This window comes from Amblyomma americanum, chromosome 11, assembly GCF_052857255.1.
Source record: "Amblyomma americanum isolate KBUSLIRL-KWMA chromosome 11, ASM5285725v1, whole genome shotgun sequence".
Lineage (NCBI taxonomy): Eukaryota > Metazoa > Arthropoda > Arachnida > Ixodida > Ixodidae > Amblyomma > Amblyomma americanum.
In genome coordinates this window covers 88,173,534-88,200,134 of record NC_135507.1, presented here as the reverse complement: position 1 = coordinate 88,200,134, position 26,601 = coordinate 88,173,534, and the positions used below count along the sequence as shown (strand labels likewise).

Below are 26,601 nucleotides of genomic sequence, written 5' to 3'. Positions count from 1 at the left end.
CCGCTGTCGGGTTCATGTAAACGAGGCTTAGGTTGCTTCCCTGGGAATTTTAAGTGAATTTTTCGCTCACGGTTAACGACGCCGAAGACGGCTTTACTGCTACGGGCTTCTTAACGCTATCGCGTAAAAAACTCGCGAACGTTGAACGCATTATTCCCCTTCGTCGCCTCCTCGCTTCGTAATAATTGTTTCGAATTCACTTTGCACCGCACTGCGTTGTCGTCGTAGAAGCTGGCCGAAGTATACTCATTCTATATGATCCTACCTGTAGTAGTAAGCATTTGTTTTTTCTCATCTCTTTAACAACGTAATCATGCATGATGCTGGGGCATTTCATTTGTAAACATATATAACGCTGTTTTTTGGAACAGCAACCTCTTATTCAATGCGTTTCATCTGGGGTTTTGTTATTTCCGCATCACGTTTTCCTTAAATGCACACTGAAAATAAGCGCATGAATTTATTGCTGCGAGGAAAACTTAACTGTCTTGCTCTTTCTCGCTATGTTGATGCTTGTCCGGCAGCAAAAAGACGCATTTGTTGTCAAAAAAATTGAGGGTGAGCATGCGCTGTGTTTGAGGGCGGCCTTCAATGCCCTGTGCTCAATTCCCACGCCACATCGCTGTTATGCAGTGAAGCTAACCTAACTAAAACCCAGCCGTGGCCCTCGCGTGACGTGCTGCGCGCTGCCAAAGGCGTTACGGAAACCCGCTGTAGCTCAATTTTAATGAGCGACCATTCTGTTTATAGCGTACTAGTAACATGATTGGACATCTTAGGATAGGCAGTGGCTAGTTCCATCCGCTACGGCTTCGATGCGAAGAAGGTTGCTTGCGAACTACACTACGTATAACAGACAATGGAAGGGAAAGAGGCGCTTGTTAATGCATAAATGACGGAAGCCAACAGCCACCGAAACCAAGAAGCGTAGGGAGTGTCTTTTTTTTTCTGGTTTTTATCAATCGGAGATTAATCAAAGCAGAAGAAAAACCACATGCCACCGGTGGGATCCGAACCCACGACCTCCGAATATCGCGTCCGGTGCTCTTACCAACTGAGCTACGGGGACGGCTGTCAAATATTCCGCCTTCGAGGGCATTTATGTGTAGTTTAAGCTAACCTTTAGAGTGTTCACCAGCGCCACCCTCGTCCACAGCGGCGGACGCAGTACGTCCTGTGTTACCGCGGGTGCCACGTTGGAACGTGGTTCACCGGTGAGGGCGGAAACTGTGGGAGAACCCTCTTATGGTACTTACGGCATCAAGACTGCCAGATTCAAGGTTCTCGTTAAACTATTCAGCAGAGAAGGGAATGGAAAGAGGTGTGCGTTATGACATATATGACGAAAGCCAACTGCCACCGAAACCAGGCAGGACAGGGGAAGACTCTTTTAGTAGTTTTTACCAATGAGAGATTCGGAGTTCGTCGGTTCGGATGCCACCGGTGTCATGCGGTTGTTTTTTTTTTATCCTTTTATTCGTGTCCCATTAATGAAAACTACAAAAAAAAGACACCCCTATGCTCCTTGGTTTCGGTGGCTGTTGGCTTCAGTCATTTACACTGCGTGTAGTTTGCATATATTACGTGTCGTTTGCATCTGTATGTTGTAAGTAGACAGCGCTTTCTGGTCAAGATGCTGACCTCACTCTCAGGAGCAAGCTGTGAGAGGGGGAGCTAATGTGCGACTTCCAACCAGTCTTCAACGTTTCTTCTCTCATTTGGTTTTGTCTGACCACTGCTGCGGCCCGTGTAGGAAGACACTTGTTAGATAAAAAATGGTTTACTATCTCTGGACCTTCGAGCTGATTGAAGGACTTCGATCATGGTCTTTCATGGAACTCCAAGTAGGTGCTCAAAATGGAGCAAATGCTTATTATTGCTGATTGGCGACACACCAATTTCTCAAAATTCAGCGGTTCTAACAAAATTTCGATATCTGCTTTTTAACGTGAGTTACGTTAGCTACCTTAATGTGAAGGTAATGATTTTTTTTCTTTACTCCTTCATAATTTAAGCATTAAGTGGCCGAGAAAGCAGGTTAACGCATTCGGGGAGCCTTTTGGGGGTAAGAACACCAGTGCGCTCTGTACGTTGGACTCAGCGTCGATGCGCCTTTTTCTTGCAGCCATTGCTGTATACAGTCTCGTACATATCATTACGGAGCACATTTCTGCCATCAAACTCTTCTCTCGCCTTACCTAGTAAAAACTAAGCAGTAGTTTGTACACATGCTAGCACGTCCCGGTGGTGCGCTCGCGTTTAATTGAGCCCAATAAACCGTCACGCCTGTTCTACGGAATGCGTGAGAAATTTTCAAACGCTCAAGCGCCCCCCTTAATATTTTGGCTACACCTTTGCGTGGGTATATAACTCCGCCGGCGTACTGGTATCTCATGACCGCATAGGAGTCTCTTGTTGGCCTAGGAGAAGTTGTTCAAGTGTGCCTGGACTAGGTTCCACCGTGTTGCCAAAACCACAGAGGCTAAAGGATATGCCGTCTGCTTTTTTGTTATCCTGGTGGAAACACTGCGTGTGTATAGACACGTACAAGACAGGGAATGGGACATCGTCTCTGTCTTGTCTGTATAGACCTCCTGCATGTTTGCAAACAAACGAGGTGGCGCTGCAGTCGCTAGCGGGCTCGTGGTGGTAGGCAAAATGCCAGGCAGTGGCGTCGCGAAGAGGTGTTGAGCGCGGGTTTTCAAGGCTTGTAGGCGCTTTTTCACTTTCCGCGAATCACAGCAATGGTTGTTGTTTTCAACTTAGTATAATATTTCTCGAAGTACACGAGCTCGCGTTCGCCACGTGCGGCGTATTCACAGAAACACTTCGCCACTGTGTATTGTATATAGGGTTAGTAGTAAACAGAAAGCGTTTCTGCCGTTCTTTTCTACGCTAGGCATTGAATAAAATAGGAAGTTTTTGACACTCCGCTCTAGCCAGAATGATTTTACTTCGGGACAGTAGGGAGAGGATGTGCTGGCGTTGTTTAGGCGGAGCAGATCGACATGCGCTGTGCGAAAAGTGGGGACAGCGTCGTGTCCCCATTCTCCTCCGTCTCGCTTAAGCGCTGCTTTTAGCCGCAGGAACACGCACCAGCCAGGCCGACTTCTCTCTCCCCTTATTAAACTTGCCGATATGGTGATTTTTTTTTTATTTCTGGAGTTATTTTCTTTCTTAGCCCTGGGGTCTTCTGTTTCGTGACGAAAAATTATAGCAAAGTATTCAGTACAAAGCTTATAAATTACGTTTCTAGATGTGTGCTCGTCGAAAATTGTGAGGTAATTGCTTTGATTTCTTTGAGGCTTTCTTTGAGTTCAGCGCCGCATTTTTTTTACCAAAGCGCTAGCGAAGACGCCAAAAACGAGGGAATAAACGTTAACGGTCGTTTTCTGACCTTTCACATTTTCTGCGATTGGCATCACTCGCACCTTCGTAATTTCGTAACACATGGAAATAGAATGATTCTGTTAGTCGCAAACGATTCCTGAGACATTGAGGAGTGTAATAAATCTGTCGATTTTTTTTTCTACATGTGCAGTACTATGTTTGTTATTTTTGCAAGAAACGTTTTCATCTAACTATGCATGCATAAGTACATGATCATCTAAATAAAGAACTAATAGAGTTATCATACAGAACAGGGCTTTGTGAACATGGTGGCATAAAAAAACTTGCGCACTTTCTACTAAATTATTTAAGACCTTGGGGTGACCCGACGAGAGTGGTAATTATAATTACCCAAGAACTGCACCAGGTATACCTAAAAATAAAACGCATTGCTGAAACCAGCGTAGCAGTTTCATATTTGCGCGAAATTTAGTTACATATAGCATGCATAAATAACCAAAACACCTTTCATTGCCGCGTCCCCTCTCAATCTCACCATGTGTCTGTTAGTAGCACGCCTGCGGCTGCTTCTTTCCAAACAAGATTTCGCGTTCATGGACTACATCCTGACACATGACACACGTATGATGCAATGAAAAGGCATGTGGCTTTTAGCACACTTAAGGTACGCTATTCTAAGCACGCCAACGTGACCGCGCAAGAACTTACCAGGCTTCTTTCTACTCGAATCAAATAATTACGCCGGTCCATATTAAAAAACACTTTCAAGTAAATATTAAATGTCATAAAACGCGCCATTAAAACACGCTGTGCTATTAACAAAAGAATGCATTCCTTGGGGGCGAGTGCACACCCCCTCGTGCACACCGGCTTAAGGCGATTAATGCGTGCGCAGCTACATATCTGCTTTTTTTTCCTTGCGCAGTTATAAGCGCAATCTCAACTTTAGCGGCATACATGATGTGCTCTTTGGGTGGCAATCCTTGGTGCCCGCAAACCTTCAAAAAGCGAGCTTTCCACGCATATTTTTCTCCTGTGCATGCTTCCGGTTGAAAACGCCGCTCCATATATCGCATGTCTGCCACCGCGCAACTTCACCGTTCTCAAGGGGAACCACCTGCTCCGCAGCAGAGACAAACAGCCAGCCCAGTCATGACGATCGTCACTTCTGGTGAGCGGATTCACGGGCTGAAAATGGAAAAGCTGAAATTTGGGCGAGTCTTGTAGGGGCACAACGCAACAATTCCGGGACATCGACAAGACAGGCGCTAACAACTGAGTTAATTGAAGGATGAAAAGGTAGGTATATACACAGGGAAAGATGACAATCAAACAGACACTACACACATACATTAAAAGGCAGCGAAAAAAAAAGAAAAAGCAAGAAAGTGTATCTATTTAGCACAAAGCATGAAATACAAACACGCAAACACACAACACATCTATGTGAAGTATATCAAGTATGTCAAGGGTATCTTGCCACCTACTTGTTATAGTAACATCTTTTTAAATATGTCCGTGATATATCTGTTTGATTGTTGGCTTCCACTGTGTGTATCTACCTTTCCGTCCTTGAATAAACTTAGTGGTTGGTCAGTGGTTGGCTTGTCGTCTTGTCCATGTACCGCCGCTCTTGCTCTGTTCCCCTATAATGGACTGACAGGGGGACCTTGCAGGAACCACGGTTTTGAGAAAGCGCTTTTCTAGATAGGCCCAAAGCGTTCTTCTTCCTGTCCTTCCATACGAGAATCTGTGTCGCCGGTGAGGCCGTCCAGTTCATCGCAGCGGACGGAGACCGTGCTCGTCTGTGTACCGTGTGCAAACAGCTCGAGTGGCCACTTCGTCATGCGGCTCCCCGCTCAAGTGTCGCCGCCTGCCGGCGGGACGAAGAAAACGAACCACCGGGACCAGCTCCCATCCCGCCCGTGTAGTACCTCCCGCGTTGCGCCGTACACTTGAGGTCCTCCTCCTCTTCGTCAAAGCGATGCCAATTTACCACGCGCGTACGTGGTCTGCTCTACGCTCTATTACCTGTGGGCGCGTCCTCCGTCCGATTCAATTCCCGTGCGCGAGCCGCTCTCTCCCGATTCGATCGATGTAGTTGGGACTCGTGCTGGGTGTGGCGGCGATGGAGGGAAAGGTCCGGGTCCTCAGAAAAACTGCACGCCTCTCTACAGAAGAAGAAACGGAAAACGCATCCCTATCTGAGAGATCGTCTTTGAGGCCAAGGGGAAGACTGGTATCTGTTGGCTTGCTGTATGCTATGCACTGCCTGTACAGAGCTGAACGCATGACGCTATATACCTATATACATGCATACCTGTATACCTATACTACCCTGTGATTACCATCGTACTGCCAGCACAACTAACATGAAAAACACGTTACACCTACCACAGCTGTCACTGAGACGTCAGACACTTTTTTTTGCTGCAAAATATGTAGCAAAAATATTTTTTTTCTACATGAATTTTTTGCTACATAGAATATGCTATCACGATACACTTCACAATCTTTTGCTTCAGAGGCCCCCTTATACGTCACGTCGCGTGGACCATCGTCACAAAATTGGATGTTTTGCGGGCCGCACAAACACGTTTCACAATTCGTTCCTCCTGCGTTGAATAAAAGAGCGGAACCACCTTCCCGGCGCTCTTGCGTCTATTACAGATGTTACCTTGTTCTAGAATGCTTTAACAGCTCATTTTGGTGTCCCTAATTAATAGCATACGCGCTATTTATTATTTTTCGATTCTTACCGTCGTGTTCTTACTTGTATCGTATTCTTGGATTCTTACTGTTATATTTTGGTGTTCCTATTTGATCATTTTTTGCACTGTTCAACATTTCTCGCTTGACATCGCTATATGTATGCCTGTGCTTTTCTCTTATTCACGTTATGTTATGTATTCCACTCCCCTCTGTAACGGCCGACCCGGGCCCTGAGGGTATCAGAAATCAATAAGTACCTCGCCATTGCAGGCTACACAGAAGGAAGACCACCCTTGCACCTGTTTCTGTTCCGCCAGTGATCGTGCAGCGCCTATCGAGGCGTGGCTCTCGGGTGTCGCCGGTGGTGGCAGGAGGGAGGGCCGGTGCTAAAAATAGCTCCGCTCCTACCTGTTGCCTAAACCACCGGTCTGGACGGGACTGGGAGGAGGGGACGGGAAAAAAGAAGAGGAGCGAATTGTTGGCGACAGGGAAGCGTCGGAAAACGGAGAGAGCCGTACGCGAGTTTCTGCATGTTCCAAATGTCGGGTAAACCGGGGTTTCAATCTGTCGGGATGTTTTTGCGAGTGTAGAATTTCGTCGCCGTCTATCGAGCTGGTGGGGTCTTGTCTCTCTTCTTTTTGTTTTATTTTTGTTCTCGACTGTCTCAGCGCGTGGCGATGATGAATACGAAGATGCTTTCGATCGATGGATCGATACATCCATCGACTGGGAGTACGATGGCGATGCCTTTTTTTAAACACTGCAGTAGTGCTTGCGCTTTTTTTTTTCACGTTTAATTGTGCATATCTTATTCGTCGCCTTATACTCGGTCGATCACGTATTGTCGCTACATAACTCGCCATCTAGGCACCTCGCTGAAGTTTGGGCTCACGTAACCGTCGTTATTTAAACTAAGTGGCCAAAGTGGGTATAAACTGTTCCTACAGCGTCAACCTTGGTACTGCACATTTCTCTCCATCATGCATGCTCAAGGCGTTGTTTGTTATAGAGACTACATGTGTCTTACAGCGATGGATGTTTGAGTTGATTTCTCTTGTATTAACTATACGTTGCACGATAGATAGATAAAGAGGAGGAGGGAAAGGCAGGGATGAGTTACTGAGAACTCCGTCCCATCTTCCTTTCTTGCGCGACAGTTGTGCACAGCTGTGCGCTTGGACAGGGTATGGCTATCGCAGTTATTCGCCCACTTGAGAAATTAAAAAAAAAATTACCTGGAGGGTAATCTGGCGCCACCGTCTCTGCGAGTTTCTTAAAAAGCACTTCATCCGTCGCGGCAATGCCGGCAACGTGCGGTTTCGTATAGATTGAACTGTGTTTTATTGGTTTTGGGGGAAATGAAATGGCGCAGTATCTGTCTCATATATCGGCGGACACCTGCACCGCGCCGTAAGGGAAGGGATAAAGGAGGGAGTGGAAGATAAAAGGAAAGAAGAGGTGCCGTAGTGGAGGGCTCCGGAATAATTTCTACCACCTGGAGATCTTTAATGTGCACTGACATCGCACAGCAGACGGGCGCCTTAGCGTTTTTCCTCTATAAAAGCGCAGCCGCCGCGGTCGGGTTCGAACCCGGGATTGAACTGGTTGATTATCGTTTTCAGGAGTAATATTTCAAAGGAAAATTAGTTGGAGTCGTCATGCAAAGTTACAGGAGTGTACTTAGGACTGCTTAAGAGCGGAAATGCGAAAGCCTTTCTTTTTTCCTGCCTTCCCCCTCCCTTTTTTGATTTCCCACGAACTTCATGAGACTACAACCCACGACTTTCTGCGTGACTGTCTCGTGTGCACGACCTTTGCGTGACTCGAACTCACGGCCTCTGCTGGGCTCCAACTCACGACCTTCGCGCGGTTCGAACCGACGACCTTTTGTTGCCATCGCTATCATCATCATTACTATAATCCGCACTAACATCACTACTATCATCATTGCTACCACAGACTATAACTATTGCTATCAACATCATCGCTGTCACCAACTATCACTATCGCTAAGCACCGGTGAACCAAGACCCCAGTGACGTCACAGGGAACCAACTTCCGGCGACATATTTTGCGGACGCCTCCGGTGTCAACATTGCGTCTTATGCTTTCGCATTATTAACGTCAGTATTAAACCCTTTAACCACCAACCCCGAGCTGTACTTGTATGGGATATTATACCAATATCGCCCATGACGCGTCACACTCGTCCGACCCGACATAGCGCTGTTCCCGCTGTTAAAGACGAGTTACGGTCGGCAATTGCGTTGGTTGCAATTTTCAACACTTGATGGGGTAGTTTTCCACGCAAAAACACGTTTCGCGCTTTGGGAGGTGTTTTTAACTCTGACGATACTAATTTTCACCAAAAATTTCCAAAATAATCTGGCGATTTTGGTTCGTTTTTCTGGAAATGATTGGCGGGTGAAGGGTTAAAGTTCCAAAATCAATTTGGTATGCTGCACCGACTTCGGAACCTGTTCCTGTTTGGCTCGAGAGGCGATTATACTTTCCTTTTGTTCAGTCGCATATTATAGCTACTGTCTGTTGGTGGGAGGAATTTTGGACAAAAACTGATGTTGAATAGTGGGCCCTACTCCTTTGGCGAGCTGCACGTTTGTTCCAGCCCGAAAGTTCGAAGGTTTTATTTATTTCAAAAGAATTGGAGTACATGTAGTGAAAAAATATAGTTACAATTTTTGGGATTACTTCTGCTGAGGTTCTCGAGGCAAAAGGCGTCCGTATGGCGCCTGACATGGCCTCGTGATTTCTGCGCACGCAGCTCGACAAAGAACAGCGTAATTAGAGATTTTGAAATACGATAAATGATAACCATGTGACATCAAAATTACGGACATCCAAGCAGGGCACAACGTCGAAAAAAATAATAAGAAAAACAAAACAAAGCCAGAAGCAATACGCTCAATATAAGGATCTTGAAACAAGATAATAAATGATAACCATCTGACATCAACTTCCCACAGCCAAACAGGGCGCAACCTCAGGGGAAAAAAGAATAAAAACAATACAAGCACAAAAAATGGGAGCAAAATACATTGCCTGCAAGAAACAGCCAACAACCAACCAGACAATTTTACACCGAGGAAACAAAAAGTACATGTGATCAATGATTGACTCAGCAACAAAAACTGCAAATGACTGCAAAAACTGCAAGTAAGCTGGTCAGTTCTTAAAGCTCAGACTGCAATTGGTCGACAGTGGGACGAAGATGCCTATCGCATCGAGCCATGTTTTTTTTTTTCCTGGGTGGGTACTGGTTTGGTGATTAAAAAAAAGGGATTTTGCGGAATCGTCTACAGGAATTATGAGCCACCACCGTGCACTCTAAACACGAATAAGCATAAATGGGTGTGTAAAGGGAGTAAGCTGACCCATAGCACACTCCCTTTTTAGGAGAGGGCATGCTGCCCAAGTTCCAGAGTAGATTTCGGTCACTGAACATACGGAATGCTTACTCTTGGCAACGGAGGCATATTCCCACTGCACAGCATAGCATGATGCAGTTACGAATGGGACGAACCATTAAAATGCGGCACCAGAGATCCTCAGGTTACCGAATATATGGAGGAGATTGAAACCGTTATGTTATAGTCTTCGCAACAGGTCGAACTTCGCAGGTTTGTAGAAGGAATTAGTAGTCCGTTGCCGGCCGCAAAATTTCCGCATTTTTAGTGATGGGAGTTCGCTAGAAGACAGCTTACTGCATATTTACTCATTTCTTGTTTAGAGTGTAAGTCACCATGTGCAGAGGAACTGGCATCAAAATATGAACCAGGTCTCTGTGCAATCTCTTTGTTTTTCACTCTCGGCCATCGCCGCATCGCCTCATTCTGTTCATTGTAATACATAGCGAGTGAGTTTTTTTTAATATTTACTGATTTTTCGGGAGATATACACTTGTGCGTCGTGTGCATGTGGAAATTGTGTTGGAATGACGGACATTCTGGGCCGTCATTGCAAAAATAAACCAATTGGATGGTTCGCTTTTTAGTCGTAGAGCAAGGCATTTACATGTGCCACGACCCCTCAAGCTCTAAACCTCTTTAAGGTAAAGAGTACCCCGGTCCTCACCTTTTAAAGAAGTATCGACACCTAACATTGGTGGCATGTTTTCTTCTCTTCAATGACGCGGAAGACGCTACTACTCATGGATAACCATGTGATATTGGCCAATGACCGCTAAATAATCTATAATCATTTTTTTCTGTCATGATATTTCGGTTTCAACAGCCGAACGATGGCTGGGACGTCAAAGAGGGCTTTTGTATCATGTGAATTATGGGAAAATGTCCATTTAATCGCTGCTTCATTGTTCTAGTTTACTGCAGTGCTGAAATCAGCCTTCCTCAATTGCCGCAATGACAAGGAATGTGGAAGCAGTGACTATATTGCTGTTTTTTTATGTCTCATGTGACGTGTAAGCACACGTTGACGCCACTGTCCTCGTTGGAGTGTTGAAGCCGAAACAGGACGAAAAAGAAATGCGATTATAAATTATTTAGTGGTCGTAAGAGAATACTAGCTGGTACTCCATGTATAAAAATGCCTTACGCATCATTACAAACAAGAAAACACGCACCCAAAAGGTTTAAGACGTTTTGGGTATGAAGTGCCGAGAGGTACTTAGGAAGGAATAATGGTGCCAGGGCATACTTTCAGGAATGCGATTTTGTGCCTAAGGGCAGAAATTCTGTCGGGACTTGAAATAAATCAGAGCGCCGTTGGAAGATTAGCGCTAGATGCCCACGGGAAAGCCACAAACGAGGCATTACAGGGGGATATGGGATGGTCATCGTTCGATGCACAGGAAGCTCAGAGTAAAATATTATACGAAGAACGCCTGAGGAAATTAGATGATAGCAGGCGGCCAGTCAAGGAATTTAAATACCTGTACAGAAAGAGCATTGACTCACAGTGGCAGAGAAGGATTATAGGAAACTAACCAGTAAGTATGCAGGACACAAGGATGGAAATAAAGAGTGTGAAACGATAGGTAGAAAGAAACGGAGAAGGTAAGTACCGGATTAATTAAACGGAAATAAAGCAAACTGTACAACTACGTAGAATTTCCAAAAAGCCAAATCAGGAACGCATCGTTCTATGATAACTCAAGAGACAGTTCCCTGTTTTTTGAAGCTAGATCAGGGTGTCTTAGAATGCGCCTCTACAAAACGAAATGTATCCAGGAAGATGACGAATGTACAGTGTGTGGTGAATCTGCAGAAACAGTTGAACATCTTATACTGTAATTAGGCGGTATCCATTTGGGTGTCGATGCAGGCACAGTCACTTCAGGGATAACAGCCGTCTTGTCGATGAATCTGCGGTAGAAGTTAGCAAAAGGAGATAGGATGATTTGTGACTCAAGAGCAGTCAATGACGTAAGGTTACAAGTTCAGGATTAACAATTCTATTTAAATAAATTCGCGAACTTTTAGACATCGTTCAGTTTGACGAATTAAAACATGTAAAGAAAAAAAGCCAACTATGGTAGCAGCTGCTACCTCCCCGTTTCAAAGAGGACGCTCCTATCTTCCATCCATTCATCCATGCAGGAAAACTGGGCATTCCGAGTGCCCTGGCAGCGTTATGCAGGCTCCGTATCTGCCCTTTAATGCTGCTAGAGAGCAGACCGCGTGGCCTGGGGACTTATGATCGGTGCTGTGAATGAAGCACACGGACTAAAGAACACCACAAACACAAACGCTACTAACAACTACTAACAACATCACGTGCGGGATATTTTCTTGTGTTAAAAGCAGGGAGTGATGCTGCGCGTCGGCTACGCGGGGCCGACGACGTGCGTCTGTTTGTAGGGCTGTGCTGATAAGCCTGGGATAAGCCTTCAGGGCCACTCGTTCGCGATAAACGCGAAGGGAGGGGGGGGGGTGCTTTGCCACCGACACCGTTTTCGCGGTGCGCGGATTGTTCATCACAAAGAGCAGGCGGTGACGCACAGAGAGTGGTAATTATTTTTATGAGCGGCCGAGTAATTCCGGAACAGCCCTGACCCGCCCCGTGTGATGCTACGTCCAACTCTATTGTGTTTGACGGCTCTCATTAAGGTGCTAGGATCGGAAACGTTGGACAGCGCTTCCGTTGTGTCATGGACAAGTGGCACTACAGAGACGTTACAAGGGTCTGGCGGAGTATGAAACTACGGCACTTGCAGGTGGGTGCGCTCTCACCTGTGAATGTCGCGTTTTGTTTTTCGCCTCAGTACTGCATAGTGTCTGGACAGCACTGCATGTCTCACATGAGCTTCTATTGGAATAAGCGTTCCTGAGCTCTGTTATGTGCCTCAAAACTTGGTGAAACACGGTTGTCATCCGTCCAAAAAACTTTACTGTAAAGGTACAGGGAGGAAGTCTGAGGTGGCCCGGAGGTGGCCACCTCTCACAATCATTAGGTGGACTCCTCATTACAGGAGTCCATAGGTGACCGCCGCGGCTGGAGCTCGGTCGACCAGGGCCTTCTGGCTCGCCAAGTGGGAGCAGCCGAGCAAGGCTGCCTCCCAGTCCTCCCGGGTGGGGTTGGGTTTTGGGGCAAGGTTCGGGGTTGATTGACATGCCCACACCATGTGGAAGATGTCCGAAGACTTCTCCGCACAGTGCGGGCACTTTCGTGTACATGCAGGATCAAAGGGCTTTAAAATTGCCGGGCGAAGCACTGTTTTCGTGTAAAGACGGAGGAGTAAGCGTTCCTTCGCCTTTGTAAGACCCTTACAGGGCTTAGGATAGATTGCCATGGTCCTTTAAGCCAGCTATAGTGTCGCCGTAACACTCACAAAATATTTGTTTCGCGTGTAGCCGTAACATCGAACGTTGGGCCATTTGATATCGATCGATCGTGAAACATCGCGCTGTTACATCGTTACGGGCGCGTGGCAAGTGTATGTGCCGTATCGTCAGCGCTCTGCATGCGTACAGTATGTCGTACGCCTGCACAGCGCTGACGCTCTGCCACATAGACTCCCAGTAGACGTCTTACATGCATTTGTGACGTCGCACAAGTCAAATGGACGGGCGCGCGACCACCTTTCAATACAGGGCACGTGCACGCTGATACTTAATGAGCTCTTCCCATCGGACACCAGAATCTCACAGTGATGACGTAGGCGCCTAGGAGAGCATCCTTGAAGGTATTGGTGAGCGCTACCAAAATACAGAAAGGGACGAACACACAAGACAAGCGCTTTCTAACAACTGTTTATCATCTGAAGGGGCATGCCTATATACACATATTAACGTCAAGTCATACACAGAAGAGGGAAGAGCACACGACGCTGACAAGAGCGATATGAAGGAAAAATATATAATAATAAAATATCAACACGTGCCTTTACAACAGCCGAAGATTGCTATTCCTGAGGTAGTTTAATTCGGTTCTCCCTAGCATCACCGAAGGGGAGCTGATGCATTGCATAGCGAAAGCTTCGATAATTTCGCGTTCCCGTCTGTTTCTGGCCCGACCTATCACCTTGGTGTTGTTTAGCATCGGGGTGCATTTGCAGTGTGCGCAATGTGGTGCCAGGTTTCCTGATTTCGCTACTTGCTCGCATAATCTTTCGTGCTCTCTGATCCTCTTGTTCAGGCATCTACCTGTTTGCCCTATGTAGGTTTGTTGACAGCTAAGTGGAATGCTGTAAATGACGTTTTCTTCACACTCTACATTGGTGATGTCGTGTTTGACGTTGCACCCAGGTTTCTTTTTGTGGTCTTCATTCTCCTTTTTCTTCTTGCACATTCCAATGAGCTTATTGGGAGCTGAAAAAACGACCTCAACTCCGTACTTGTTCGCTGTCTTCCTTATTCTGTGGGAGATGTTGTGAATGTATGGCATCACAACGGGGCGTCCTTCATAGCTCGGTTTTTTATTCTTATCGGACCCAGTAACTTCCCTTAGTAAGTATTCTGCAATGCCGCCAAGTAACTGCTCAGGATAGCCACAAGCCCTCAATCGGGAAATCTGTTCAACAATGCTGTGACTAATCGAGTGGGGGCATGATTTTTTTATAGCTAGTTTTAGGCAGGAAGTTGCTACTGCTCGTTTAACAATTTTAGAATGACCAGAATCAAATCGCAACAGTGGTTTTTCTGCCCTGGGCTTATAAGCCCAGCAAGTGTGGTTGTCGCTGCAAGTCACCAGCAGGTCTAGGAATCTAATCTGGCTGCCCTGTGGGGTTTCAGATGTGAACTCAAGGCCAGGAAAAACACTCTGGCACTTTGGCACAGGGCAATCGGAAGATATCGAGCATACTAAATACGCACAATATTTTAGCTTGCTTTAGGTACGTTGATGATTACCTGCTTTGCCTTCCCAACAGCCTAACCGACTCCATAAACGTGGAAGGTATTCTTAATGAATGGAAGAGTGTTTTTCCTGGCCTTGAGTTGATATCTGAAACCCCACAGGGCAGCGAGATTAGATTTCTAGACCTGCTGGTGACTTGCAGCGACAACCACACTTGCTGGGCTTATAAGCCCAGGGCAGAAAAACCACTGTTGCGATTTGATTCTGGTCATTCTAAAATTGTTAAACGAGCTGTAGCAACTTCCTGCCTAAAACTAGCTATAAAAAAATCATGCCCCCACTCGATTAGTCACAGCATTGTTGAACAGGTTTCCCGATTGAGGGCTTGTGGCTATCCTGAGCAGTTACTTGGCGGCGTTGCAGAATACTTACTAAGGGAAGTTACTGGGTCCGATAAGAATAAAAAACCGAGCTATGAAGGACGCCCCGTTGTGATGCCATACATTCACAACATCTCCCACAGAACAGGGAAGACAGCGAACAAGTACGGAGTTGAGGTGGTTTTTTCAGCTCCCAATAAGCTCATTGGAATGTGCAAAAAGGTCAACGAGAATGAAGACCACAAAAAGAAACCTGGGTGCAACGTCAAACACGACATCACCTATCGAGAGTGTGAAGAAAACGTCATTTACAGCATTCCACTTAGCTGTCAACGAACCTACATAGGGCAAACAGGTAGATGCCTGAACAAGAGGATCAGAGAGCACGAAAGATTATGCGAGCAAGTAGCGAAATCAGGAAACCTGGCACCACATTGCGCACACTGCAAATGCACCCCGATGCTAAACAACACCAAGGTGATAGGTCGGGCCAGAAACAGACGGGAACGCGAAATTATCGAAGCTTTCGCTATGCACGTTGCTCCAGATAACCAATGCATCAGCTCCCCTTCGGTGATGCTAGGGAGAACCGAATTAAACTACCTCAGGAATAGCAATCTTCGGCTGTTGTAAAGCCACGTGTTGATATTTTATTATTATATATTTTCCTTCATATCGCTCTTGTCAGCGTCGTGTGCTCTTTCCTCTTCTGTGTATGACTTGGCGTTAATATGTGTATATAGGCATGCCCCTTCAGATAATAAACAGTTGTTAGAAAGCCCTTGTCTTGTGTGTTCGTCCCTTTCCGTATTTTGGTGGCGCTCACCAATACCTTCAAGGATGCATTTCCAACTAGCCCCAGTTGTAGCTCTTTTGGCCTAGGAGAGCACGTATGTCTTCAAGGCAGTGTGCTCAGATGCCCGAGCCGGCGGACGCGACGCTGTCTTGCACGTTGCCTACTGAAAAAAAATTGCGTGCCCTTTGTTCCATGTGCACCGTGCTCGAGCCACTTGCATGGGGCCTGGAACTCTGCGATGAGTTCGGGTCCGCTGGCTGAGTGTGCGATAATCCATGCTTTCGTTAGAATGCGTACACCTGTGAAGCCCGATTGGCTTCCCTTCATGGGCCTCCGTCAGCTGCGGTCAAGAAAGCACATCCTTTATAAGCATACTCAGTAATTCTGGAGAAAATCCTTTTTGAGCGGAAAACCGTTTATGAACGCACTTTTTTCATATATTGTAAGATTTCTCTATTACAATCAATATATCCGCAGATCTCTCGTCGGCAGGTTTGCATTTTTTCTGCTATTAACATTTTTGCTGTCGTCAAAAGTGTTCCCCATTGGTTTTTTATAGAAGTTTCAACTGCTCGATGCGAGCGATGGGAAAACATTAACCGTAAGATTTTGCTGCATATCGGAAGAATTGACCATTAGCTTCGATATTTTGATAAGAGCACCTGACAATTTTCCAATTCAAAATTTTTGTTCAAGAATGTTGGACATGCAACCCTCGGATGGGAGAGTGGCATTTCTAGTAGTGATTGTTACTAGGAAATCTTGGTCTTTTATGGTCAGCTCCTGTCAGTGGTCTAAAGAGTCAGCACAGAAGATGATTCTTCTGCGGTGTTTTTTGTCATGCGAAAACGGCGCGGCACTCTCCCATCCCACCTCAGCTGACCTTCACAGTGAGAAAAGGCCGTTAATGGACCCTTAATGGACCGTGCTTGCAATTCTTCACTGGCAGCTAAGATGTTTGATTTCTGGAGTTCACTCTGCAACTGCAATTATCCCCTTCGCGTTTTACTCCTCGCTAATGGCAGCTGCTAGCGTATTTTGCTGCGCACCGCGAAACCCTCTCCTGTTTCCGGGGGGGGGGGGGGGGGGGGTGCAACAGCAATGGGCATAAGGTAACTTTATTTTGTGATGTTCATCAGTGGAGATTATTTGTGATTATTTTATCGGTTAAAGATAATTGAAATAAAAATAGCCACATGCCGAACCCACGACCTCTAAATACAGTGCCGGACGCGTAAATCGGAGGTCGTGGGTTCGTATCCCACTGGCGCTGTGTGGTTGTTCTTCTGATTTTATTAACCTGCCATTTATAAAAACTACAAAATTATTAGAAATTGAAGACATCCCCTATGCTTCTTGGTTTCTGTGGCTGTTGGCTTCTTTCATATGTATAACGAACCCCTCATTTCCCTTTCCTTATCTGCTTAATTACTTTACCGATTGCAAGACAGTCTTTGTACCGTTAAGTGTAACCGTGACTGATATGCATACATATAACGACTGTAACAAATATTGCGTAATGTATCTACTCTTCTTCATCCATGCCATGCGAACACACACAACACACCTCTTGTAGCACTTTAATCACACCGCAATATTGTGGATAACAAAGCATAGGCACGAGAAAGAATTTAAAAAATCAAGACAAACAACGCAAAACAATGACCACAAAGTGCTACAGAACATAATAGAACTTTGTTTCACCCAACGTTTCAGATCTGTGTCTGCAATTCTTTTTTTTTTTCTGAGTTCCGCACCATGAATGAATGATGCCGCTGTCGCCGCGTGCAGTTCGTGGACGATAGAAATATTCTGTCGCCATTCCAAATTGATGCCGCCTTCAGTCATGTCCAGCGACGCCGGTGGAGGTCTTCGTGGCGTTCATGATGCATCGTGCTGCACTGATTGCGTACCGCAGCGTGTTGTGGATGCGTTCACGGCCGCCCTGCTTTGACGCATATCACGGAACACGCATCTATCACCGCTTTGTTAATTTGTCGCAGATGTGCGGACCTTTGCACGTGACATCGCGACTGCATGTTTCACGCCGCGCCAGCTGAACGCGGCTGTTATCAGTCCCTTCTGCGTTGTAATTAATGCGCAACAGCTGTATTGTTTTCGTTCGCCCTCAGCGGAGATGTTTCAACTGTGTGGAAAGTGCCTTTGCATGCAGGAGAGTTGTGCATGGGACACGCTTGCAGCCTCCTTGAAGCGATCGCCATCTTTTCTCTATAATACTTTTCTTTATTCGCTATTCGTTAATGGACCACGAAAACATGTCCAATTGGGATCTTTCTTATGAAATGATATTTTACGCGTTCTGTCGACGAAAGCGAATTCTTCTCCCTTGGCAGATATTTTATCGAGCTGGCGTAGTAATAGACATCGGAGAAATCATCCGTCAAGTCTAACAGCCTCTAATACCGCATAATAGGTGTATTTCAGGCATGATGAATGGACTAACGCATGGCGCAGGAATGTCGACTATTAAATTGCGCCGCGCTTTTCCCGACGAGAGTCTTTTTCCCTGAATATCAAGCCTGCCTCTTCAGACCCTTAGGGACAGTAGGAAGCGTTTTAATGCGATATATTAGACGTCCCGTTCTTCAGAAAAGGCGTCGTCCATCCGTCCGTGTCACTAAAAAGTGCCATTGGCCTAGAGGTTGGTGACGTATAGTCGCAAGCAGTTTCGCAGAAAATAAAAAAAGTGTCGAGCATAATTCGAGTCGCTGCCCTTTGAGTCGTGACCCGGGCTTGCTATGGCTCTGAGGAGCCTTCGTTCAGTGCTATAGTGCGACTACATCGTATAGCAGAGTAGGCACCAAACACTTGGTTAACTGGAGTCATCGGTTAGCGACACCAGTTAGTGTAACCAATTAAACACAGCGTATGCGCACTGAACAACTTGAGGGAAGTGACGTGTGTGGCTGGTTTTGCTGTTGCGTTGTACTATCAGCAACGAATGAAACGCGAGCAAGAAAACTGAGGTAGCAGCACAAATACACCAACATATTCGCTCCGAGAGAGCAAATACAAGCCAGGTTGATTAACACTGCTGTAGAAGAGTCTTGGCACTTTTCAAGTGACATTGCCTACCGCTAGTACACAGATTACCCTGCCTAAGAATTTGTTATTTTGCGGTTCGTGGCTCAGTTGTCTTGTTCGCGTTTCATTTCTTGTTGATAGAAGGTGGACATGAAACTGTCCGGCGTCGGCTGCTGATTTCTCTCTTTCCACATTCGACAGGAGGCAGATGGAGAGAGGAAAATACCCTTCTCCACTTGTAGGGTAGACAGGGGCAAGTCTTAGGGCAGACTAAAAATGACTCGGCGAAAATGAAGATGGCTAAGAATAACTCAGCGAAAGCGAATAAAAGAAGAGCTTACAATTATAAACACAATAATATTAGAATAAAAATTGGAATGGGGTCAAAACTGGAGTAGATTGATGCGTGAAAAACAGTGTTATGAGAATTGGAATACAATCAGAATATGTGGGGCGCATTTAATTTAGAACGCTTTCCTGTCGAACTCACTGCCTTTTATAACATGGCGGAGTATTCTTAATGATCACTGAATAAGTAGTACGGGCTACAAGTGAGTTATTTGACCTGCGATCTCTTAAATAATAGATTGCCTTATAAGCGCATAAGCAGTGAGCTCCCTAAGGTGAACCATAAACTTGCTTTCCATTAGCTTGGATAAGCTTTCCATCTCCCATAACCGGAAGATAAGCCGCCGCGTTGGCTCAGTGGTTATGGCACCCAGCTGCTGACCCGAAAGACGCGGGTCCGATCCCGGCCGCGGCGGTCGAATTTCGATGGAGGCGAAATTCTAGAGGCCCGTGTACTGTGCGATGTCAGTGCACATTAGAGAACCCCAGGTGGTGGAAACTTCTGGAGCCCTTCACTGCGGCGTCTCTCATAGCCTGAGTCGCTTTGGGACGTTAAACTCCCATAAACAAACCAAACCATTACCGGGGGACGTTGAAAAGGTCTGAGGCGTACTTACTGCAGTCTTACTTAATGCATGCGTACTTATTGCAGACTGAAAAAAAAATTCTTTTTAGTATGAGGGTTCATGTTTCATAGCACAAATATAACAGCCGACAGAAATTAGCTCTTGTTATATTTGGCTACGAAACATGAAGCCTCAAATATAACAAGAGCCAATATCTGTTGGCGGTTGTTATATTTGCGCTATGAACCAACTAGCCCAGATTCCGATCATCGTGTAATGTTTACTCGTCTATGTGTTTGTGTTGTGCTCCTGCCACTCAGCGCTGCTTTCTTAAGCATGAAATGGCGCCAACTGGACCAGTGTGCGACCCGCTGACTCGTGAGGAGCGTCTGCAGTCTTGCTGTACGCCTTGGTGAAATGCGTCGTTAGTGTTCACTTTCTCGGAGTGCGTGGCGATGCTCCGGGGCTTGACCGTTTATTAAGGCGTAAGCCTTTCTCTGCTCATGAATGGCGTGGACGGAAGTTGACCGCATGAACTGTCAATCATAACTTGTATGGTAAATGAAACAAAAATGTAAAAGTTGATTGAGCAGCAGTTCTTAAGCAACATGTATTTAATGAAATAAAACAATCAGAAATAAGTTAAAATGAAGAGTAAAAATAAATGAACAAAACAAAAACTGTAAAAATAAAATAGAAATAAATACCAAATATTAAAAAATAGAAAGAAAAATTGACGGAGAACGAGAGGAGATGGAATGGCTTTCGCATTTGCGCTCATAACCAGACTTAAGTGCAATCCTGTAATTCTTTTTTTTTCTGTGCTCTCTGCGTCGCAGACGCTGCAGCCCGAGGACCCTGGCCCGTCGACCGGACGCGGTGCGTCCCAGTCGAGGCCCGCTTCGGGTGAACAGAGCGGAGGACGTGCCACCATGGGTCCCTGCCCGCCCGACGCCCGACAGGTGGGGGAACACTAAGCGGTCCATTGATCTTTAACGCGATAGCGTTTGAGGCGCCATTCTCCAGAAAACCAGGCGTCGGCGTTGTGAGCGAAATATCACGAGCACTGCTCTGGCAGGTGGTCCCCAGAGAGCCACCTGAAAGGCAGGTGGGCCACCTGGGTCACGTGACCTTGTGGCGATATCCCAACCTGGCCACCTGATTGGGATGAAACTTCTCACCGTGGCATGCAGGTGGTGGTTAAATTAATGATCGGTCGCTCGGGAAGAGCAACCTGGGCCGCACAAGCCACACCGCTGGGGAGCACCTGCCATAGCATCGCTTAGCCCTGTGAGAGGGGAGACTGTCCGATTAATTTATAGCTAGTGGGAAAGGAGCGAGGTTTAGGAGGAGCTTAGCCCTCGTCACTGGTATGCAGGCCACGAGAGATGCTTCTGGGCGATGTTGTAGCAGGGGTGTCTTTCGTCGCAAGAGCCAGAAATACCTGGAAAAGGAATGTAACTGCCGTGCGGACTCTTCCAGAGGTTTAGAGATTCTGGGGTGCCACAGAAAGAGGGGCTACGCGGCACCGTAGCAAAGTCGCCCAGTAGCCTGTATAAATATGGCGTAGGATGTACAGGCACAAGAATGAGATTGCAGCCCTAGTGAATGAAAGAATGGGCGTTTGAGAGAATGGGTAACTGGCATGCTTTGCACAGAAGACGTAAACGACGAGGAACTGCTGAAATTACTCATTTGTGCACTGAACAGTGCACGCTGAATTTGTTAACACTGTCTGTCACTAAAACATGTTCAATCTGTGGTTTAAACAAATCAAGCTGAGGACAGCACCTGATGGATGTGTGCCGAAGACGCAGGAGCCGGTTGGTCAATGGCAGACAAATGGCAGGGGAGAGTGAAAGCTGTTTGAATGATCGAACCTGAGGTCATCCTCAGTGGAGGTGTGAGGGTAACAGGGGCAGTTAGGCGTGCGGTATTAACAGCGCTGACAGAACCGCCCATGGCCTGATAAGATATCCAGTGAAACTAGTCACGGCTTGCCTTTGCGTGTGGATGTCAAGCACATGGCTTACTTCCCTGCCGCGCGTGTGCTTCTGTCGATGTCTCGCCAGTGCTTGATAAAGTGTGGAGGCATTGCCTCTGCCGACGACCAGCAAGAAGCCGTGCAAATTCGATGAACTACATTTCAGAAGGCCAGTGAAAGCCGTGGGTGTGTTGCTACGAGCGGATGCTTTATAAGTGCAGGCCACCGAAACAAAAGCAGGGTCTATCTCTAAAGGTGCGACTGGTAGCGCAGCCCTTCTTACTGAAAGTAGCCTTGAGAAGCATATACGTTTAAAGGACAACTTCAGAGGTTTTAGAGGTCAACGAGGTTAAATGGCCTGAATGTGTGAAACTTGCAGGTCAAACATGCGAAGTTTTTTGAACTAGCATTTCAAATGTTAACGTAATCGCCGAGTCAAATCGCGACAGCCTTGAAGCTTCTCCTCAGCGCACAGCGCCACGTGTGGGGCGCGTGATGACATCATCTACGGTACCGGTACATTTCCAATGCATATACGCTTGTTTTGAGGGAAGGAAACCAACGCCACAGAAGGCAAAGCCCGCCGGGCGTTGTTTGGCAGCATGAAACGACGCACGGCAGGGTCTGGTTGACGGCAGCGAAAGTTTGATGCGTTACCGTCCGTGACGTCACACTGAGTTTCTCCGCACTCCTTCGGTGCGCACTCCGGACGATATCTCGACTTTGAATTGTCCCACCCCTTGGCCCACAAACGATCAGGTGTCTCGTCGCTACTGAACCGTGCAAAAAGTGTCTGCGCAGACCCGGCAAGCTTCAGCAACGAACTTAAAGTGATAAAAAGGGATCTCGAGCGAAACGGTTACCCCAGGAACCTTGTGAACAATATGTCAAAAAACTTGCAACGCACGAGGGGACAACTAGATGGAACCGCTAAAACCACGAAGCGTGCTGCAGTTCCTTATGTACCTGGAGTCAGCGAAACCCTTTCCCGAATCTTCAGGAAGCACGGAGTGCACATCGCCCACGTGCCAACAAGCAAGCTACGTGCCGAACTTGTGAACGTAAAGGACCCCCTGGCGCGCGCCAAATTTCCTGGTGTGGTTTACAAAGTTCATTGCAATGACGGCACATCCGTCTATATCGGCGAAACCGGGAACTTCCAGCGACGAATGAAAGATCATCAAGGCGACGTAAGGAACCATCGCGCATCAAAGAACGCTATCGCCGAGCACGTGCAGATCACTGGCCACGAGATAGCCTGGGACGAGGTGGAGATTCTAGCCACAGAAAGGAATAATTTGAAAAGACTGCATCTAGAATCATTAGTCATCCAGACGACAAAGCATACCTTGAACAGGAATCAAGGCTCTCTTCATCATATCTACGCGAAAAGATTAGGAACAATCCTGAAGACTATATAATCCCGCCTTCTTCCTTGACAGTCTTATTGTGAACAAGGGTCCCGTGCGGGACCCGAAACGTCATTTTCGTTTGTTTCTGACTTGGTCAGTGACCCAAACTTCACCTTGTTATGGTACTTTGAGAAGAAGCCTTAAATTTAATCGTCGATTACGTCAGTATTTTAAACGCTACCGCAAAAATAAACAGCGTGCTTTACCTACAGCCTGTATATCTTTTACCTCTGAATATCATCGGAATTATCAAAAAGTGGTGTAGTTGCCCTTTAAAGGAAAAAGAGAGGTCGGAAATATTTTGCGCAAATGGCGGTAATTCACATGCTTGGCACGTCCTGCCCTCGATCGTGCTGTGAAGTTCTCACCTACAACTCGAAATCACAGCTTGTTGCTGTAGCATTGCATCCATGCTCAGCTGCTGCTAGTTGTGGAATAAGTCGCACAATAAACTAAATGGATGCCCGAGTTACCAACACGAAGCGAAAGAATGGCGAACGCCTGTTTAACGGAGTGAAGCTCAAGTTTGCCTCGCTTGAATGTCGTTCATGACCATTCTCCAGAGAAATTCATTCAACACTGTGACACGATATGTACGCAATTGCGTACAAAGCGAACTCGCAGCTTTTTCTGATTGTGGGCTGCTCTTAGCAGTGATTTCCCTCTTTTAGGTGAATTTCGCATCCTTCGTGTCGCAAATAAGGTGGTTTTTTAAGCGGTATAGTGAATGCTGTAAATGAAATTTTGTGAAACTGTGAGCGGGTTAGCACATCGTCCCCCATTTTGTAGCGCGATCTACACTGGCCGCGGTTGAGCAGTTTCGCGTGGCTCCTGGAGAGCCGTGCTGCGCATGCGCGAGGAGCAGTGACGTCACACGGCACACAGCTGGCGCGTCGGAGCCGCCGCCGCGCGCGCCTCGCCGGTCTGCGCATTCCAGAGGAGTGCCGTCATAGCCGCGGCAGATGCACTGGCGCCGGCGCGTGCCCAGCTGTGCGCCTCCGTTGCGCGGTAGCCAAGTCTGGCGCTGCGCCGGAGCCGCTTGATAGCGCCTCTCATTTTGTGCGCATGCGCAGAGGTATCAGTGGGGGTATACATGCAGCGGGGCGTTTGCCAGTGTGGAATAGCCATGGAGAAGGAGAGCGAAATTGCTGCTCATGCTACGTATATCCTGGCATAGCCGAGCTAAGCCACTGCTAAATTTTTGTGCACACATTCGGCCGCCAGTGGTGACATAGTTTTTTTTTCACAATTTCAACCGTAATGTGCAGCGTCGAAATAGAAAGTATTCCCAGGATCTTTCGGGTGTTAACTTGATGAGGTGCGACGTTTCGGTATCGCTGTTTGCATCAATTATGGCACTTCGTACGAAATTTTGCACATCCCCACAGAAGATCAGCCTCTACTATTTTGCACTGGAAAACAAAAAAAAAACTGTCTCTCTTTAGCCCTGACTATACTATGTAGGCGGAAAAGTATTTATTTTCGCTTCAAACAAGAAATGGCGTCTGAAAGGGTTCGTTAATCAAAAAAAATTTTGAATGCATCATTATAAACCATGCATATGATTTTCATTTTCGTACTCTTCAGCAGTATACGGCAGGGAAAACTGTAGAAGAACGGCAGATTGGGCGAGTTGGAAATGCTCCATAATATTAAAGCAGCGATAAGCAACAAGGACGAAGAAAGAAGGGAACACACACACAGGCGCTGATCTTACAACTAAATTTTATTTGAAGTGAGCAGGTCAATTTATACGTACACAAGAACTACGCACATGCGCGTGGTCAAACACAGATGTACTCATTTAAAAATGCAAATAAAAACACACTGCATCAAAGGCTTGCGCAGTTATCGCCGATATGCTATCTCCTGTCAACAGGCTCATTTCCTTGGAGGTTAGGGATACGGAAGGTGTGCTGACGCAACAGCTTGTCTTTCTTGGGATATGGAAGGCCTCTGCTATCTCTCTTGTGCGCCGATCATTGTGCACAAACAACACTTCCGTGTCGACAAAATACGGAGTGCATTTACACGTGAACCAATGCTTGGCTAGGTTAGTCTCTTTTTTTCCCAAGGAATTGGCGTGTTCCATGAGGCGTACATTAATACATCGGCCGGACTGGCCTATGTACGTAGAACCACATGACAATGGGATCTGGTAGACAATGCCAGCCCTGCACTGGACATATTGATTGACATGATTGATGTTACACACTTTCCTCTCTCCATGTCCTTCGATTTTTCTTTGTACTGCGGCCCCTACTTTACTTAGTTTATTAGGGGCTGAAAAAAGAACATTAACTCCGTACTTAGCCCCCCCTTTTTTAAACCGGTGCGACAGTTTGTGAACATATGGCTTGACGGTCACCCTCTTCATTTTGACAAGACTGCGCATCTGAGGTGCACTCTGAGGACTGCACCGCTTTTAATACTTTATCAGCACTTGACACAGTAACCGAGTCCGGGTATCCTGCTTCCCTGCACTTGCGCACATGAAGTACGTCCAGCTATGTATTACTGAAGACAACGATGAATGCCTCTTCCAGAATTCCTGTGGTATTCCAACCGCGTCCTTTCTAGAACTGTTGTCATTCTACCTCAATAACACGTATATTATGTGGGAAGGCAAAGTACTTATGCAAAAGTCGGATGTCTGCATAGGTGCGAGGGTAGCCCCTATCCTGAGCAATATCTTTCTGAGCCGCTTTGATAGACAAGTGTCGAATGAATTAGCAGGAACAGTCATTCGCATTTTCCGTTACGTGGATGAGTTCCTGGTGTTTGGAAGGCCCTTAGATCTTGAATATGTCACGAGTTCTTGATGTTTTTACACAAAATGGCTCGGGACCGACGTTTACGCATGAAGTCCCCCAGCAAAATGGCTTGCAATTTCTTGATTTAAAACTGACTTTTGAACCCGACCATGTGTGTTGGCAATTCCCCCCGAAGCGAGAAGCCCCTACTGAACTATAATTCGTTCCATTGAAAACTGATAAAAAGTGGAATTGTTACTAGTTGTTTAAGCATGGCAGTAAACAAATCTTGTCCTCATGAAATGAGCAGCAGTCTCCTAGCCCAAGTGCAGGGAAGCAGGATACCCGGACTCGGTTACTGTGTCGAGTCCTGATAAAGTATTAAAAGCGGTGAAGTCCTTTGAGTGCACCTCAGATGCGCAGTCCTGTCAAAATGGAAGGAAGAGGGTGACCGTCATGCAATATGTTCACAAACTGTCGCACTGGTTTAAAAAAGTGGGGGCTAAGTACGGAGTTAATGTTCTTTTTTCAGCCCCTAATAAACTAAGTAAAGTAGGGGCCGCAGTACAAAGAAAAATCGGACATAGAAAGAGGAAAGTGTGTAACATCAATCATGTCAATCAATATGTCCAATGCAGGACTGGCATTGTCTACCAGATCCCATTGTCATGTGGTTCTACGTACATAGGCCAGTCCGGCCGATGTATTAATGTACGTTTCATGGAGCACGTCAATTCCTTGAGGAAAAAGAGACTAACCTAGCCAAGCATTGCTTCACGTGTAAATGCACACCGTATTTTGTCGACACGGAAGTGTTGTTTGTGCACAATGATCGGCGCACAAGAGAGACAGCAGAGGCCTTCCATATCATAAGAAAGACAAGCTGGTGCGTCAGCACACATTCAGTAACCCTAACCTCCAAGGAAATGAGCCTGTTGCACAGAGGATAGCATATCGGCGATAACTGCACGAGCCTCTGA

The 26,601-nt window shown here is 46.4% G+C and overlaps 1 protein-coding gene across 5 annotated transcripts in view; it reads left to right on the top strand.

Annotated features, from left to right (window-relative positions):
* Positions 1-26,601, top strand: part of LOC144110350 (rho GTPase-activating protein 45-like) — a 162,683-nt gene that overhangs the window by 73,790 nt on the left and 62,292 nt on the right. For 4 of the 5 annotated variants that reach the window (XM_077643204.1, XM_077643203.1, XM_077643207.1 and 1 more), the window contains one exon: positions 20,312-20,434. In XM_077643204.1, coding sequence (XP_077499330.1) covers positions 20,312-20,434 — 123 coding nt within the window. Of the gene's footprint in view, positions 1-12,059; positions 12,257-20,311; positions 20,435-26,601 lie in introns of those variants that run through there. The other variant, XM_077643206.1, reaches the window with a different exon arrangement.